This window comes from Orbicella faveolata, unplaced genomic scaffold (genome assembly GCF_042242905.1).
Source record: "Orbicella faveolata isolate gen_17 unplaced genomic scaffold, um_ofav_v1 contig_47, whole genome shotgun sequence".
Classification (NCBI taxonomy): domain Eukaryota; kingdom Metazoa; phylum Cnidaria; class Anthozoa; order Scleractinia; family Merulinidae; genus Orbicella; species Orbicella faveolata.
In genome coordinates this window covers 11,042,452-11,059,613 of record NW_028301577.1, presented here as the reverse complement: position 1 = coordinate 11,059,613, position 17,162 = coordinate 11,042,452, and the positions used below count along the sequence as shown (strand labels likewise).

Below are 17,162 nucleotides of genomic sequence, written 5' to 3'. Positions count from 1 at the left end.
GGCTTGGAACTAAATGGCGGCTGTGCGCCGCGCTTTTACATCGATTTTCTTCGTTTTGGTTGATACTTCAGTCATACTATGCTGTTCACGTCGAAAGAAGAATTCGCACGGGTATTTTTATACAGCTGCTTGAGCTTGTCAAGTATAAAAAGCAGATACTCTTTGCAGTATAAACCTGTCAGTCGTCAGTCCCCCTGTTATTCTGCGGGAGACGTTTGCATTGTAGGTCAACATTAAATTTGACATCTGTTACATATCGTGTTTTGGCTGCCATTATTTTACAACATTTTCGACAATTCATTGCTCTGTTCGACTAAACTACGTTGCAACGTGTGTAACTACATTCCTCCATGTTCTTCTCGGCTAAACGACATTCACATTCAGCAGTTTTTTTGTTTTTTTGTGTGTGCGTTTGTTCTTTTTCTTTTACTTGTCATAGTATGTGGAGGGGGAGGGGTGAGGAGGTTAAGGCGTTATTTCCTTAAAACTCGTTTTACGCACGGGAAATTAACGAAAAAAAAGCACTTAACGAGGGGAGTGAATAGGTTTTCGGATCGACGGATTTGGCCTCAAAAAGCGCACGGATTGTGGATTTTTGCGGTAAATCGAGCGGATGCGCGGATTTTGAAAACACAGTGGATCGTGGATCAGCTGTGAATTTTGGCGCGGATTCCGGATTGTGCCTGTCTTGATGTTTGGAGACTTGGGTCCTACAAATCTTTCTTCAGCCTTGGTCGGTATGTTAATGAGTTCATCAAAGTTATTCCTTTTTCGAACGAAGCTCATTTAAACTCAGGTGTGAGACGGTTATTGGAATTTTACTGCATGTGATATAGTCATCAAGCATGTTGCCTTCGTTACTATTTGTGCGAAGTTAACAATGGTATTCACATTTACCAGTTCACCTTTGATCTTTACACTTCTGTTTCTGGATGTGGTTGTAGTTTCGGATTTGAACAAAAATATTGGCGGATCGACGGATTTGGTGAAAAAAAAAAAAGGCACGGATCGATGGATTTGCATACCCCTATCCACCCCTCCCCTTAATTCTCATAACTCTGCCAGATTCTCGGTATCGTTTGGGCCAGATGTCATCACCAATGAGGAACTGTGGGCAAGAACTGAACGAGAAGAAATGGATTGGGCATACCTTGAAGAACGAGAGAGAAAACACCACCAGAATGACCATGGCATGGAACCCTCAAGGTAAAAGGAAACAGGAAAGACCAAAACCGTGACAGTCGTGGAGACGGACAGTGACAAAGGAACTGGATAACATCGGGAGGACATGGGGTGGGACCGAGAAGAACGCGAATAACAGGGTCCTATGGAGAGCGATGGTGGTAGCCCTATGTCTTACGAGGGGCAAAGAGGACTAAGTCAACCCAAGTCTCATGATAAGATTGGTGTCTTTAATGATACAATGAAAACTATCTGGGTTAAAACAGTTTCTCGTCTATTACTGATCAAAAATTTTGCTATCCATGGATTTGACTTCAAAATCTGTTATATCTATTTCTATATTACGTACTGATGTTTCCTGAAAACTGATTACAATAGCTTAGACACGCAGAGAGTATTTCATGTACTTAGCATTACGCAGTTCTGTGTAAAACGAAAGCTTCTGAACCCAGCCAACAAATTCCGACGTATTCCGATTACAATAGTTGGGTTGAATTTTATAGAACCACGAAATCGATATTCTCAAAATCGAAATGTCCGCTGTACAGAGTAATTTGTTGACTAGATTCTTGAAAAGCCATCCACAGACTAAGCTTTTTCAAGGAGATAAATTCATTTGTTTGCGCTCCACCTCCAAAAGATAAACCATTGAAACCTTCACTTAAATTTGACATGAAGTTTAATCGACCTGATGTTGCAACCAATTAAATCCAACCAGACGTTGCCCGCTAACGATATCACCACGTGATATGTTTGACAAGCGTTGCAAAGTAACAACGTCCACGCCAAGCATTAGCAGTGCTTTCAGCAGCGTGACATACCAACTGGACTCTAGACTCACTGCGAGAAGCCGAACCGACTTATTGGTGAAACTTTGAAAGGCGAGATTTGTCTTCAGTAGCTGGGACTTGTTTCTCGTCTTCGCTTCGCCGGGGAATTGAGTGCGTAATTGGTATAAGGCAGAACATCGTGCTGGGTTATACAATCTAAAAGAAAAAAAGCGTTTCCGCTTCGTCCTTCAGCTGTTCGCTAGAATACATTCGAATACATTCTACAAATTTAAATTGTCTGCGAATAATTACTTACTTGTTCAGACAATGCAATGGGTGGCCATGAAGGGGCGGGGGACGATGAAGAAGAAAGGGAGACATCCATCTCGAAAACAGAATCTTATTAAAGTTGAAATGCGAGATGTCGTCCTTCCTGGTGTTCTAGTATCCAATTTACTTGAGCTATTAAATTTGCCTGTCTCCATAAACGACTCCCGCGATGCAGCACTTTAAAAATTAAAGGTTGCTTCAAATTCACAACACGCACACTAGATAATCCTTTTCGTTCTAAAGCCCACTCTTCTTGCGACCACACACATCGTGCATGTCGTCTCTTTACGTGCATGTGGTCTCCTTGAGACTGCCACATTAGCTTCGACACGTCAAGGTACCTGTCACCATGGGCTGTGTTACCTAGCAACCCACAAATGTACTCTGCACAGGAATAGATGTATGTTTTGCTGTCTAGGATAAGCTTATTGAGACTGAAAGATTGACAAGACTCACCGAGAAGCCATTGTTCCGTGATATTAACCGCTTGTGTTCTTCTTGTCATTGAACCAATGCATATTCCTGCCTTTCTCACAGAGGTACTAACCTGGGTTAAGAGAAAAGAAAACGACAACAATTGCGATCTCTTGATGTGAGACTGACGCTTAAAAAATCAGCTGAAAAGTCGAAATAGGTTTCGATTGTCTGCAGAGAGCATTTGTTTGGTGTATCTTGGCTGAGCTTTCCAATTGGTTTATCCTTAAAACGCGCAGAGATAAAACAGGGTTGGTTTTTTTTTTCGACCATTCAAGAGCGAAGCCAAACCAACCGCAACTTGCCTTACACGTGTTTTCCTGCGCTTTGCACGGGTTGCATGCTTTTAATTGGAATTGTGATTGGTTCACTCAGTCATTTACACTTACTGTAATTGGCCAAAAGTAATTATTAAGTGGTCTTACTTATACGAGAGTCATAAAACCTCTCTAAGCTAAGAGACGCCACGGTCTGCTTTACCTTTCCACCACAAAGGTTTATCAAGGACATCAGTGAGTCGCTTGGAGGGGAGCAATTCTCGGAGACAAATATCGGTGGACACTCCACAAACAGCTCCTGGTGGTAACCTGACCCAGCGCTAACACGTTCAAGACGGCAAAGCTGACAAGTACAGGGAATGAAAAACAACGACAACAAAAAACGATTCATTAAGTTATTTCAACAGAAAACTTCAAAATATCTTCTAAGTGGTCTGGCGTATCATGGACCCATCTAAAGAAAACTGACGATTCGGGTCCCCTGCTTCGTCAATATTTTTTCACACGCTCCAATTTCCGCGAGGCCAGAATTTGGAAAAACGCTCTTCGAACGAAAACGCTTGCTACGCAGGGTGGCTGTGACTGAAAACATATTCATTCACCACGATGGAATTTCGCTTCATTTCCAGAAAAAAAAATAACGCATTAAAAATGACTTCTGGGGAGACCTTGGAAGACAAAGCTTGCCAGTTTTTTTAATCTTTAACAGAGAAAACAAACTCGAAAAAAACAGACATTGATTACCTGTGCTGCAGGAAATGCGTCCGATAATTCGTAGGGCTCTTCATCCACCCAGTAACCGACCTCTAGAGATTTCATCATCTGTAAAATAAACGCAAGTTCTTAATTTCTGTACTCTATAACAATTTCTTTCAACGTTGCTGTGACATGATGGTCTGACTAACGAGACATGATGAAACTTGTTGGAAGATGTTGTACGAAAGTTCAACTTGAATCAAACGTTGGTCCATCGTACATGTATTCCAAAACTTTCGAAATCTAAAGGGAGGCCAGACAGAAAACATTACGGCATTTTCACTAAGCAACGGTGAATCAAGTTGTTGTGACCCCCATCCTCCCCTAACCCCCTTTTGGCACATGGGATTACGAAAGACGTTTCGAAAAGACCAAACACAAGAAAGTTTCGAGTCGTACTTCCACACAACTTCCTGCATGCACCCACCCTTCCCGCGTGCACGATCAACCCTGTTGAAGCGATGCACTCGTGTTCTACATGTATGTCTAAAGTGGTGTAGGCATTTCATAGCTTCCTTACCCACATAGGCGATACAAGCCAGCATCCTTGAGCAATGGCCATTAGGACGTTCAACGTTCGGCGAGGACTTCCAGCGATCACGTGACTAGTGGAGGACGAGACTCGATCTTCGATGAAAAATCCTCCCAACTTGCGGACAACGGATAGAACGATATCCTGCTCACTGAAAGAGAAAACAAGTATAAACGATTGGAATAACACAGTGTTGCAGATAACAGAATCAAGCACATTACAGAGTATAACAGTGCGAATAAAAGGTGAGGAGAAAGCTTCCAGCAAAAATTTGAGAAAGAAGTAGAGGAACAATATGCTTACCCAAAATGCATACTTGTCATAACTACCGATCGTTTGGGCTGCAAGAAGAAAAAATGATGAGAACGGTACAATTTGTTTCTTTATTCACAGAAATCATATACCCAGAAACACTACGTCAAAGATAAACAGACACTGTGGAACATTAATGAACTGAACAAAGCCATTACAAAATTCAGATTTGGTACGAGCCTTTTTCAATAATCGGCTAGTACACAACAGTACCAATACATGGTCTGACAGTGGTAGCTGCACATCAACCGCTAATGGGAATTTTGTTTGAGAGAATATATGCTTTCATTTTTTGGTTTCTCAAGCATCTAAGCGGTTCGGAATCCTGAATCCTTGAATTTTAACGCAGCCTTCCACCGGCAAATGACATCTTCGCATAGTTTTTTGCAGTATTTGGCTCCGATTGTTTAATTAGAGGACAACAAGTTGGTCCAGGGTTAACAAGAAGGTTGATTTTTCAATGAGGCTTTTCTACTCACAGCATTTTTGTCATTCAGTTTGACTGTGACTAATGTTAACTTGGCCTTACCCTGACTTTTTTCACAAGCTTGGTTCGCTGTTTTCTTTCAGCTCTCGGCTTATTTTCCTCGTGGGATCGTTGTACATCTTCCTCTGTACATGTCTCCTCTTCTACATCAGCATCATCGTCCTCAGATCGACCTTCTTCACTGGTTATTCTCACATTCCTCGCGACATTTCGTTTTCCTCCATTTCCGTTCACAGCACTGCTCTTCATAATGGCCTCACCTTCCTCCTTATCTTCACAGTGATGAACCCGATTCACCGGTTTTTTCTGACTGTCTAGTTTAACCTGATTGACCAGTTTTTCCCGTTGTAAATTCTGCTTCTTTTTCACTAAAACTTCTTTAATTGCAGCGCTTTTTTCTTCACGTTTAGTTCCACTTTCTTCCACTGCGACAGAATCCTCGAACTCTTCTACCGTTTGCCCCACCTGGCTTAACAACTTTGCCCTTTTTGAGAACTTTTTCTTTCCATTACATGCGATAGAAGGGTTATTGCTTTCATCTGTTATGGAAACACCCGAATCTGAATCCAACCCATTTTTGTTTTCTGCAGGGAGTTTCTTCATTGTCTTAACCTGCGGTTTCTTCTTTTCTGAAACTTTCAGTTGGCTTTTACTTCCAACGGGGTGTCCTGTGGTGCTTTCCGTGTCCTTTATACGCATTCCTATCAAAATAGAGAAACTAAGCTTAAGACAATAGCAAAATATCGCACCCAAACAAAATCATCGGGAGGCTGGCGTTTCAGTGTTCTTTGCTAAATGTTCTAGCCGTTGAATAACTCCCCATAGCATGTTTTATCGTACAGGACAATCCCTTCTAAATTCGCAATGATAGAAATCCGGAATAGCCAAGACTGGAATTTTGCGACAATGCAATCACCTATTTTGCAGTAGAGTACTCCGAGATTTAATGTTCCTTACCTGAATTCTGCGTTGTCGTGCTCCTTCCATCCTTTTTCGTTACCAGTGTGTTTTCTGCGCTTTGCTTTGTGTTTGACTCACCGGTGTCGTTAGAATCATTCAGTACTTGCCCTCCAAGTTTTGCTTTCTTTTTCTGCTTCGCAACAGCCTCCTTGACATCGCCATTTTGTAATTCCTTTGTGGAGTATTGTCTCTTCCTTTTCTTGCCTTGTTCAGAACCTGTGTTCGTCATCAAAGATAACATCAACTCTATGATAGGTACAAGAATTTTAGAGAGGTTTTCAATAACCCCGTTAGTCCGGTCACCAACGGACCACAAATATCTGGCCGTATTAACGGGGTGTCCGTATCAAAGGGGTCCTATAAATAATTAAAAATGGCCGACTGAGATTTTCTTCGGACAGAATAAACTGGCCGTAATATCGAGGTGGCCGTTTACAAGGCAGGGTTCTTCTGTATAACCAAAGTAACAGAATCACTCAGGCCAATCACGAGGGACATAGCCAATCCAGTGAACCAATCAAAATTGCAAGTAGACACATGTAGCTGACGCGAAGCGCGGGAAAACGTGAGCGAACGCGTCACGATTAGTTTTGGGTTTTACTCCTGATTGGATGACAAAGTGGCGCGGCATTTTTTTTTTGGGCCAATTACTTAGCGTAGTAATCCTAAAGCAAAGCAAACGAGAAAACCGTTTTTTTTATAGATAACAAGATACGAAACAACTCTCGTTGAATTTACCCTGCATCTGTCATGACACGTACGCTGGGAGACTAGTAACAAGCGAAAGGTTAGCATAACTGTGGATGCTTCCTGTCAGTTTACATGTACATTGGACATGTTACACTCGCCTGGCTAAAAATAGTCGCAGGCATCAAGTAATACATGTATTTGATGATTCTAAACGCAGGACGTACACCAAAAAAGGCCGTTAAGGGGTAAGTAAGGTCTGCGTCGAGGTCCCTACTGCCATTGCTTATTCCGGGTTGAATAATATTGCCTTGCACAAGAACCCATTACGATGACCCCAACCAGGGATCTACACGTAACCCAGAGCACAGATCCAGAGTCAAGCATACATGTACAAACCATTGGGGCTTCTTGTCTCAAATTTTCCTAAAACTGATCTAGATTTACCACCTCTGGACAAACTTTTACCTGTGAGTAGTACATCCGTAGGCGTTTTTCTTATCTGAGCTGCTGGCGTCTTCTTTTGTTCCGCGGGTGGGGTGGGTAATCGGGACGGAGTGCACTTCAGGAGCCTTCTTTTCAGTTTATTGATGCTTGATGGGACATCTTGGTTGCTGTCTAGTGATTGGTCAGTTTCTTTGCAGTCAGATTCAATTGGTTCTTTTGGAGAGTCTCCACCTACGTCATAATAAATAGTACAAGTTAAGTTAGTTAAGCTCACAGGGGTTTGCTGATAGACACTACGTGTATACTTTCGGGAGGTGTCCCTTAAATCAAAACTGAGCACTAATAGCGTAGCTTTGGTTCTTCATCATTTGCTGCTGAGCTACTACTTGCTGTGTTACTGTTGACAAATTCAGGCAACATCCAAAACATCCTTTCATGGCTTAATGACACAGTGAAATATGAAATACCGGTAATGTCACTAGAACAAACTACTGTCACAAAATCACATTTCCCCTTGGCTTGCATCAGACCAATTCTAAAACAAAAATGCCACTCAATACCATCACATGTATTATTATCATTAGTAGTAGTGGTAGTAGTAATATTTGTGCTTATTAGCATTTTAGTACTTGTGCTTGGACAAGCCTTAATGCAGGGGAGGAGACTGTGATGGGGGAGAGGTAGGTGAGCCTAAATAGCACTCTGGTTAAGCTGAAGAAAACTCCAGTTAACCTGTTTATGAAGAGAAGAGAGGGAGGATAAATTATTGAATTACATTTACATGCACTTAATGATTTCCAGTTTAACGACTGCAACTGTGTGTAATTTTACTGCAATATTAAGTCTTCTGCGTGTAATCAGTTACACCCATTTGCGTGTATTTGCGTGTTGGGTGCGTGTAAGGTGCTAGGTGTAAGGTCACTGCGTGTAGTACACACGCTTTACGCACGTGTAATGCTGCAGTCCCTTTAACCGGTACTGTAACTTACCATAACTAAGTGTTTTGGTTAAAGGAGAAGGTATTTCATGACAGGGAGTGTCTGGTACCATGTGCGGAGTAAGCGGAGGATTGACGGCAATCTGATGAAAAAATAACATCAAACAATAAAAACTAACAATCAGAGGGAACTGTCACCTGAATTTCAAAACCTCAACAAACAATACAGTCATGTACTAGAAATGATAGAAATGTGTCTGCACATGAGGTAAAGTGGAACTGAATTATAGCAGGGAAACTTGAAAGTAATTACAGTGCTACATATAGCTGGGTTTTTTTTTTGTTGTTTTTTTTTTCTAGAAAATTCTTGATAACCATATTATTTTAATTAGACTTCCATTCAGCCTGGGTGATGCAAACCTTCCTATAGAAGATGTAATTGAGTGATATGACCTGGGCATTATAAAAAAAAAAAGAGAACAGTCCAGCCCTGTTAACATTTTTTCTAAAGCACAGAACTAACTGTGCTGAGTTTGTGGAGCATGACCCTAAGTCAAGAATTCCCACTTGCCTGGTTCAGGAAACAAGTCTTTGGCCTTCATGTAACCGTGATCCTTTTATTAACACAGCAAAACCTTTCAAAAAGGACCACCCCCATTAGGGAGCAGGTACATGTAATGACCCTAGATAAAAAAAGTTGCGATGCACTGCTGGGTACTTAGTAAACCAGGCAACAAAGTGCTATCGTAAATGTATAATCTTAATATAAGAAAATATCTTCTTCAGGCCCTGTTTCCCTTCAAAGCACACATTGAGTAATAATGGGCCATGGCTACAATGTAGACTAAATGTCGGGTATAACTTACTGGGCTGTATGGATCTTGAGTTTCTGCACAGAAAACCATGGCTGAAAAAAAAAATCAGAACAAATTATTTTAATTTCTGACATGTCACAGGAACTGCAACATTCAACAACTGGGCATATTCACTCTTCTATTCAATCCATGCTATTAAAACAAACCAGAATAACCCGACAGAGTACATGTAGGTCACTTAGCCTCAGCTAAATGGGATCACGTGTACTAAAGGCATCTGCAGTCGAGTGTGGATTGATACCCTAGATAGAAACCCTCAATCGGCCCTCAAACAACACTTGATTGACCTCTTGGTCTAGAGTTGATTAATTTTTGCAGACATGCCATTGAGTGTTGATTGACACATATGAATTGGGTGACATTCAACCAACTATCGACCCACTATCAATCAAGTATCCATCAAGTGTCAATCAAGTTCAATTGAGTGTCCACTGAGTGTTGGCCGCGTATTGATCAAAATGTTCATCAAGTGTCAATCGAGATGTCGATCAAGTGTTGAAATTGAGGGTATCGATCGACACTCAAACCGCAGATGCCTTGGGTACACATCATTGTGATCTAGTAAATGTGCTGTATATATGCCATGCAAGGTACATTTACCTGTTGGAGTTAAATTCTCGGCTAGTAGTTTCCGTTTTCTCCTTCTGTCTCCCCTGTCTAGAGGAAGACAAATGACCATTTGATAGGATTTATATTATTTGAATGTATACCTCTTACTAACCAAGTTCGAGGTCCGTACTGTAAGTTACGGACCGAGTTTTTCCCCATCGATTTATGGCCCAAGCGTGACACGTGCGGGCCATAAATCGAAGGGGAACACGAGGATCCGTAACTTACAGTATGGACCGAGAATACGAGGTTAGTAAGATATTTATTATATCTCTACTGTGTGTCTGACAGGCTCGGGAAGGATTTCTATTCACGCGTAACGGCTTCAAATTTCTGACACACCTCGAAAGCAAAACGACTCAATTACAAATCATCGTTAAGTGACTCTTAGGTCGTTAGTAGGTTTTAATACACAATTTTAGAAGTAAAAGAAAGTGTAAAACTTTTACTTGCTGAAAAAGTTAAGAACACGTGGCAATAAATCACGAAAAATTTTGGCAACAAAAACAGCTTTAAATTTTAGCAGACTGTACAGGAGAATATGGCGCGCTAAATTGACCAATCACAGCACGCATACTAACTGAGAGATATACAGTAATAAAAAATATTACTATTAATTTCTTTAAGTTTAGCTTTTTCTTTTCCTTCATTATAAATAAAATATCAATATTATTATGCAAATTGTTATGGCAAATAAATTGATGTACATGTACATACATTTATACTGTGGTGCCAATATTATCACCTATGTTTGCTTATAAAACAGTAGCTTGCAAAAAGGAAACTATCATATCAAGATTGTACACATTTTGAATTTTATCAGAAGATATCGTTCAGTACAATTTAGAATTAATTTCTATTTTGACGTATTTAAAAAATACATTGATTTCTAAGTATTTGAGCCTGTCCTACATGTACCTGCACTGTTTTGAACATCCTCCTCAAAAGCTTTAGGCTGCATGGATTTTGTCCTCTTGAGCCGTCCAACCATAAGTGGTGTAACAGCCTGCTCTGGTTCAACAACTGGGAAAAGGTCTTCAGATACATGTTTTCCGCTCTGCCGACAGCTCTCCACCCAAAGTACTGACACCAGGTGGATACCCTTCTTTATCGCCTTATCCCGCGTTGTCTTTTTGCCATCCTTAAAGATCTGTTTAGAGATTATTAAAGGGTGTTATTAAATGTCCAATTCTACATGTGCAGTGTAAGTATCAGGTCCTGGAGATATTACATGTAGTACACTGTGCATTTACTGAGACAGTTGGATGACGTCTTGTGTAGGTATCCCTGTGGAAGTACTCTAATTTGTCAGGTTACAAATACCACAATAGTAAAACATTGGTTTTCACTTAATAAACATGCAATCACTGTCACAGATACATGTAAATGCCAGATTTCGGATCATGTGTACTAAAGGCATCCTGGGCATGTTTGTCGATCAATACTCTTAATCGATACCCTCAACTGACCTCTCGATCAACACTCAATTGACATCCCGATCGATACTCGGTCAACATTCTATCGACACTTGATCAAGAGTCGGTCGATACTCGTCTGTGTGTCAACCAAATCATATGAATCCATCGAAAATTAATTAACTGTCAACCGAGATGTCAATGGAGTGTTGAGCAAGTGTCAAATGAGGCGTCGATGGAGTGTTGATCAAGTACATGTGTATTGATTGAGGGTCAATTGAGGTTATCAATTGAGGGTATCAATCGACACTGGATTGTGGATGCCTTTAGTACCCATGGTCCCAGATTTCAAAGGTGGAGCTGTAAGTACAGTGTATGCGTGTATTCTACATGTAAGTACATTGTACAGTGTGTATTTCAATTAAATGAGGGTGGCAATCGATAAAGGGAATATGGTACAAAATTTTGTAGATGTAGCTATCTTTTACTCCTTACTTGAGAGAGGTACATGTAGTGTTAGTGAAAAGTTCTGCATTTTCCCTAAAAGGATTGAAACACTGGATAACTACATTGTATACTCGGACCTAGTGTGTAACTAATGAGTAAATGATTAGACCATTACACCACCATTGCTTCAGCAACTGTAATAAGATATCAAATGACCATATTATTGGAGAGCCAGAATGGGGTAGTGGTGAGAGTGCTTGCTTCCCACCAATAAAGCCCGGGTTCAATTGCCGCGCAGAGCCATACACTGTATGTGGGTTGAATTTATTGTTGGTTCTCGCCTTGCTCCGAGGGTTTTTCTCTGTGTTCTCTGGTTTTCCTCCCTCCACAAAAACCACATCTCCAAAATCCAATTTGACCAAGATAGAGAACCTGCATGAGAACCAACTGAGGCTTATGTGGCTTCCTCCCTAAATCTGGTAAATTTATTTCTTTATTTATTTATCAAAAGTATATTACTAAAAAAGGTTAATGCTGTCATCATACCACATGTGTAACCTCTGGGGTGAATTTCTTGACCACCTAACAGTAGAAACACATACAATATAATTTGGTTAAGTATTGCCTCTTCACATACATGCAGCCTAAGAAGTCAGCCGACCAGGTACAGACACAGTTGCCGGTAGGGGCCTGTTGTTGATTATGTAGCAGAGATGAAATACATGTAATGTTTTCTTGCATTCATTATTGTTTAGTGAGTTCCTTGAATTCTGTCAGTCGAATCAATATCATGACCAAATTCATAGACTGATTGACTAACTGACTGACTGACCTACAGGTGTACTATACTGTCTGACTGCCTATGAAAAGTTTTTGCATTATAAACAAACTAGTTAAAACTGTTACAAAACTACAATAAAATTACAAAACGTCCTTCTTGCCTGCAAAGATCTTCTCTACCAATGTTCAGTTCCAGAAAATATCCATACTCCCCCCACAGAAGGTGTTGGAATTTCCTGGGGGGTGGGGGGTTCTGTAAGACCAAAAAATTTAAAATGTATGAAGCTCAAATGGAATTTCGAGAGGGGTGGGGGGGACTTAGAAAAATTCCCTTCCATGGGGCAGGTATGGATATTTTCTGGAACTACACAATACCAGACCAGCCAATAATTTTTGTCCTGTACAGTTATATATTAATGTATATTATGTGTCTCAATATTTCCATCAACATTTAACAAGTTACTGTACTAATACAAGTACATGTATGCATGTTGAAGCTGACCCATATATTTGAAAATAACTTGTTCCATACATGTATGCAGTATACTTTAAAACACCCAAAAGTGGACGAGCCCCAAAAGCAACCATTGGAAAAGGCTGCTGAAATAGAATGTAACAAGGGTTGTCGCAGTTTTGAATTTGCAGTATGTGACTTACTGTTGCTCCCAGCATTTCCATCTGTTTTGAGATTCCTTCAAATCTGTTTTCAGTGTTGGAACGTGCCTCAATGAATGCAACAACACCTACAAATGTGGGAAATAAATTTATTACTTTAATTTTCACTGATGATTATACACTAAGATGTGTCATGTACATGTATTTCACTTCGTTTAGGTAGAGACTCCTGTCAATAATTCAGGGGATTTGGCAAAATGTTTTCAGCAGCAGGGCAGCTCGGGGGCCTCATTAAGGGCTGGGCACCGGCCAAACTGACTGGCTGAGAGGATGATTTTGCCCGCCTGGTTTGAACATCTACAGAGGATAAAATTTTGCCTGCCTGTGACATCCAGTTGCCCTGTTGCTGAAAATGTTAATTAATGAAACATCTGACAACTGGTTTACACAGGCGGGCAAAACTTTTTGAGCTGGACTTCTTTATCAGAAAATCTTTCCCCTAGATGGTCAGACCATGCGGGCAAAATCATCCTCACAGATGGCCAATTTGCCCAGTGTCTGGCCCTCATTGAAACCCCCTAATAAATCAAGGTGTATTACTAAGTGGACACCAAGTCTTCTTTACATCTGCTCAGGCCAAAGTCATACAAAGCTCCCCATCCCCACATGGCTACTTCAAACTGTTTAATACATAATTATATATTCCTTTCTTGAATAATTCAATCACAGTCCCACTTTCACTACCCTGCAGTTGAGGTTTGTACCAAAAATGTCTTCCAATCAATGGACAGTCAGGGTTTTCCCAGAAAAAGAAAACATGAGGACGGCATTAGGGGCAAGCTATGCTGTGATTGGTGCAGTGTATACATATACATGTACCGTACATTATACAATAACTAGACCCCGATTGGTCCAACAAATATATGGCAAACAAAAGGAAAAGAATGTATGTCAGTGTAAAGCTACAGCGGAGGAGATAGGGAGCATTTAATGTGACTTTGAGCAGTCTGTAAATGTAGGAGACTAGTGAACATCTACATGTATATGTTTCTGGATATTCAATTCAAATTACTTAATTTACATTTACAAGAAAGATCTCTCTCTTTCTAATTGTTGGTTTAAAAACCTTGTTAGTCACAAGTCATTAGCAGGGGTTTCATTAAGAGCTGAGCTGTCTAAGCACCAGGCAAATTGAGTGGCTGTGAGGATGATTTTGCTTGCCATGTTTGACCACCTACAGGAAAGTTTTTCTCATAAAGAAGTTCAATTCAAAAAGGTTTTGCCCACCCATGAAAACCAGTTGCCCCCCCCCCCCTCCCCCTGCTGAAAACGCTAATGAAGCCCCTGCATTAACTGTGCAAGACCTTTTTATACTGTAATAACATTGTGTGAATAATTGTACCTTCAAGTATCTTGTCGTGTGATACTGGTTGGGTGCAGGGAATGTCAATATCCTGCTCAGAGCTTCCGTCAGTTTCAAACGAGCAGTGAAAGTCCAAGCCATCATTTTGGAACTTTGATTTCTCCAGAGTATTCAGATAACTTCCACTTTTTGATAGCGGTGACCCAGGAAGATTAGGTTTGTTTGATATGCCTTCCTTTAAAATGCCCTTCCTTTCGCTTGTGCCTTTGGGAGTGATGCATCTACCTGCTGTTGATGGTTCCTTGATAGCCATCAGGATGATAATGGAACAGGATCACAAAGTTAACATGTTAAAAAATATTGTGGCAAAAAAAAAATGAATGAAATCCTAATTTTTTACCTAATTTTATGAAAAAAAATTAATACCCTTACACCTGTTATCAGTCGAATCACTGCTTTAGCAGGCTATGCAGAAATTTGGGACAGTATTGTTGGGAAAATGCCTAGAAGTTTCACAGATTTAAACGTTATCCTGTTCTACACGTAAAATGGGTTAGGATCAGCCACAGGGTAGAATTTGGGATAATCTCCTACACATAACCCTCAAAATGCTCTGACTGGCCGCTCCCATCTCAAATAGACTGTCCTAACCAAGCTTCTACCAAGAGCATGCCTGTTGCAGGACTGCTACTTTAACAGTGTATGCCATATTCTGGAGATGCGAGGGCGGGTTGCTGATGCCCTAAATCCAGTTTGCAGAAATAAACAGAAAACATACCAGCCCTGCAGGTTGGAGGTTGGGCAGAGTGCTTATAACCCCCTCAAATAAAAAAGCATTTACATGTATTACAACCAAAACCGGAGCAAGTAGTAGTAACATCACTGTGCCAGAGGGAATGGTGACTGAGAGTACAAACACCCAGTTGGATTACCATGAGGGACAGAGAACGATGTCTAAACTGCAGAGGAAGCTGCTCTTTCCAAAATCAAGTGTTTAGAGTGGGCAATGGATGGAGGGAGGATTTATCCCCCGATAATGTCTTCTTGAGTTACATGTGCAGTGTACAAGTAGATTTTGCGAGTAAAACTATCAATGCCTTACACTTGTAGTTTTTAGTTCAAATGGCTTGACAATCATACTTGTAGCTCTCTGTGTTTACATTGCAACCCTTCTTTCAGTAGTATAAAGCAGCTAGAGCTGTATTGCTCCCTTCCCACCCCCGTAGATGGGAATCATGGGATGCTAGTCTATCACAAGTTGCTCCTCAGCATTCTCTCATATTAGCCTAACAGATCGCTGATACCCATTATTTTATTCTTCTGGGTGGAGAGAGGCCTAGGCACTGTGAGAGTGAAGTGTCTTGCCCAAGAACACAACACAATGTAGATAATTCTGGCCAGGGCTTCAACCTAGGCTGCTCAAGTCAGAGTCTGGCACATTAACCATTAAGCTGGCTACTGTGCCTTCCACTAGTTACCTAAGTTAGGTGGGGAACTAAAAGTTTTTTGTAAAATTCTGGAGGTGCCAAGATTTCACTTGGGGTCTCTTTTTCTATTATTAACAGATATTAAATTACAGACATCGAAATCTTCTGGTAGGCAAAGGTAACATTAGACTTACTAAGCTAAAACACACAATAATATATTACACTAGCATTACAGTAATGCTGCAGTTCCTTCGACCGGTACTGTACATTGTAGCACCTTGAGCAAGCGTAGATTGATTGTTTCTTAATGCATGGATTGTTTACATGCACATGTAGATTGTTCATAGACAAGATTCGATCTGGCTTTCTGCAGTACGAGTTGCAAGATACCCAGTTTACTTTTAAAACGTAGCGTAATTTATCTTAGTAAAACAACTAAGTCTATGAAAGACTCCGTTTTCAATCAATTTGATTCTGCGATCAGGGAAGGAAATCTACTGAAGTGTTTAGCTCACCTTCGATCTGTTCCTCGAAGTGCCCGTTTTCAGACTCAGCGAGACTTTCTTCCGTTCCATTGCGCTGCAGTTACTCTAATGCGATCTAGCACGTTTGCAGTCATTCAAACAACAATCAGAGAGCATACCTAGCAGTTTAGACGAAGTCGAACAGAGAAATCAGACGGTTTTTCGAAGTATTTTCAAGAAAGCCCGCCTTTCATTTGTATCAGCCCGCTCTTCCTGTCAGCGGTGTTTACATAAAACGATTGACACGTTTTGTTGGGGACACATGCTGTAGCCATGACAAAGCAACAGTCTGGGCTGGCGAACGTCTATTTGCGTTGTGCTATTGTGAGCCTTGAGGGTCTCACCGCTTGCCCCTCACTCCCCCAACATGTTTTTTTTTTTTTTTTTTTTCTCGTTTCTGCAAGAGAGACTATATGCTTGATTGTAAGGTTAGTAAGTTTTCCAAACTGTGTCACTAGAGTCTCCACCCTGGTGTACAAATGGGGGTACCAGGCAATTTATTGCTGGGGGTACCCTTGCGATGGACTAACATACCATTCAGGGAGAGTAAAAATACTCCTAGTTGCTTCATGCTACAGAAACCAGGATAAGCCTGGCCTGACGGGCCACTTAGAGGGGGGCGTAAGGGTTTGCGGTGATGCGGTTTTGCGGTAATTTTCGTTTTAACTCGCGGTATTACGGTTTCAAAACACTAAGCGGTTTGCTGTTATTACAACCTTTAAGGTTACAGTATACTTTCAGGGGTGTCTCGCGCGCAAGCGATGTAGCGCGTGCAGTTTAAGCTGTAGATACTTAAACCCCTATATCAAATTAAAGCTTATGGAGCTGGCTATCAAACTACTGCCAAGACTTTTGAAAAAAAATGAATTGTCGAATTTTTCACGACCACTAAATGCGAGCGCCCGAATCACCTTTCGAAAGCTACAAGTCAAAGCGAATTTCGTCTTTCGCCAAT

At 40.9% G+C, this 17,162-nt stretch overlaps 1 protein-coding gene and 1 long non-coding RNA gene across 2 annotated transcripts; one reads left to right on the top strand and one right to left on the bottom strand.

Annotated features, from left to right (window-relative positions):
• The first annotated feature begins 268 nt into the window (after positions 1–268).
• Positions 269–1,502, top strand: LOC149097138 (uncharacterized). Its single transcript, XR_016204257.1, has 2 exons — positions 269–737; positions 1,066–1,502. It is a non-coding gene; the product is annotated as an uncharacterized LOC149097138 (long non-coding RNA).
• On the bottom strand, positions 1,393–16,440 carry LOC110052923 (microcephalin-like). Its single transcript, XM_089279977.1, has 17 exons — positions 16,199–16,440; positions 14,296–14,557; positions 12,936–13,021; positions 12,045–12,080; positions 10,555–10,786; positions 9,628–9,684; positions 9,019–9,059; positions 8,205–8,295; positions 7,237–7,446; positions 6,079–6,297; positions 5,164–5,822; positions 4,626–4,663; positions 4,311–4,473; positions 3,779–3,856; positions 3,237–3,377; positions 2,739–2,829; positions 1,393–2,168 (listed from the first exon to the last, which is right to left on the bottom strand). The coding sequence occupies exons 1-17, from the start codon at positions 16,256–16,258 to the stop codon at positions 2,077–2,079; spliced, it is 2,556 nt and encodes an 851-aa protein (XP_089136103.1). The 5' UTR covers positions 16,259–16,440; the 3' UTR covers positions 1,393–2,076.
• Between the last annotated feature and the right edge of the window lie 722 nt (positions 16,441–17,162).

Excerpts from the sequence above, each read along its gene's own strand:
- LOC110052923 (XM_089279977.1), bottom strand. The coding sequence starts at position 16,258 with ATGGAACGGAAGAAAGTCTCGCTGAGTCTGAAAACGGGCACTTCGAGG. Across the intron at positions 9,060-9,627 it reads CGAGAATTTAACTCCAACAG|CCATGGTTTTCTGTGCAGAA; the intron begins GTAAATGTACCT and ends TTTTTTTTTCAG. Across the intron at positions 8,296-9,018 it reads CTCAAGATCCATACAGCCCA|ATTGCCGTCAATCCTCCGCT; the intron begins GTAAGTTATACC and ends TTTTTTCATCAG.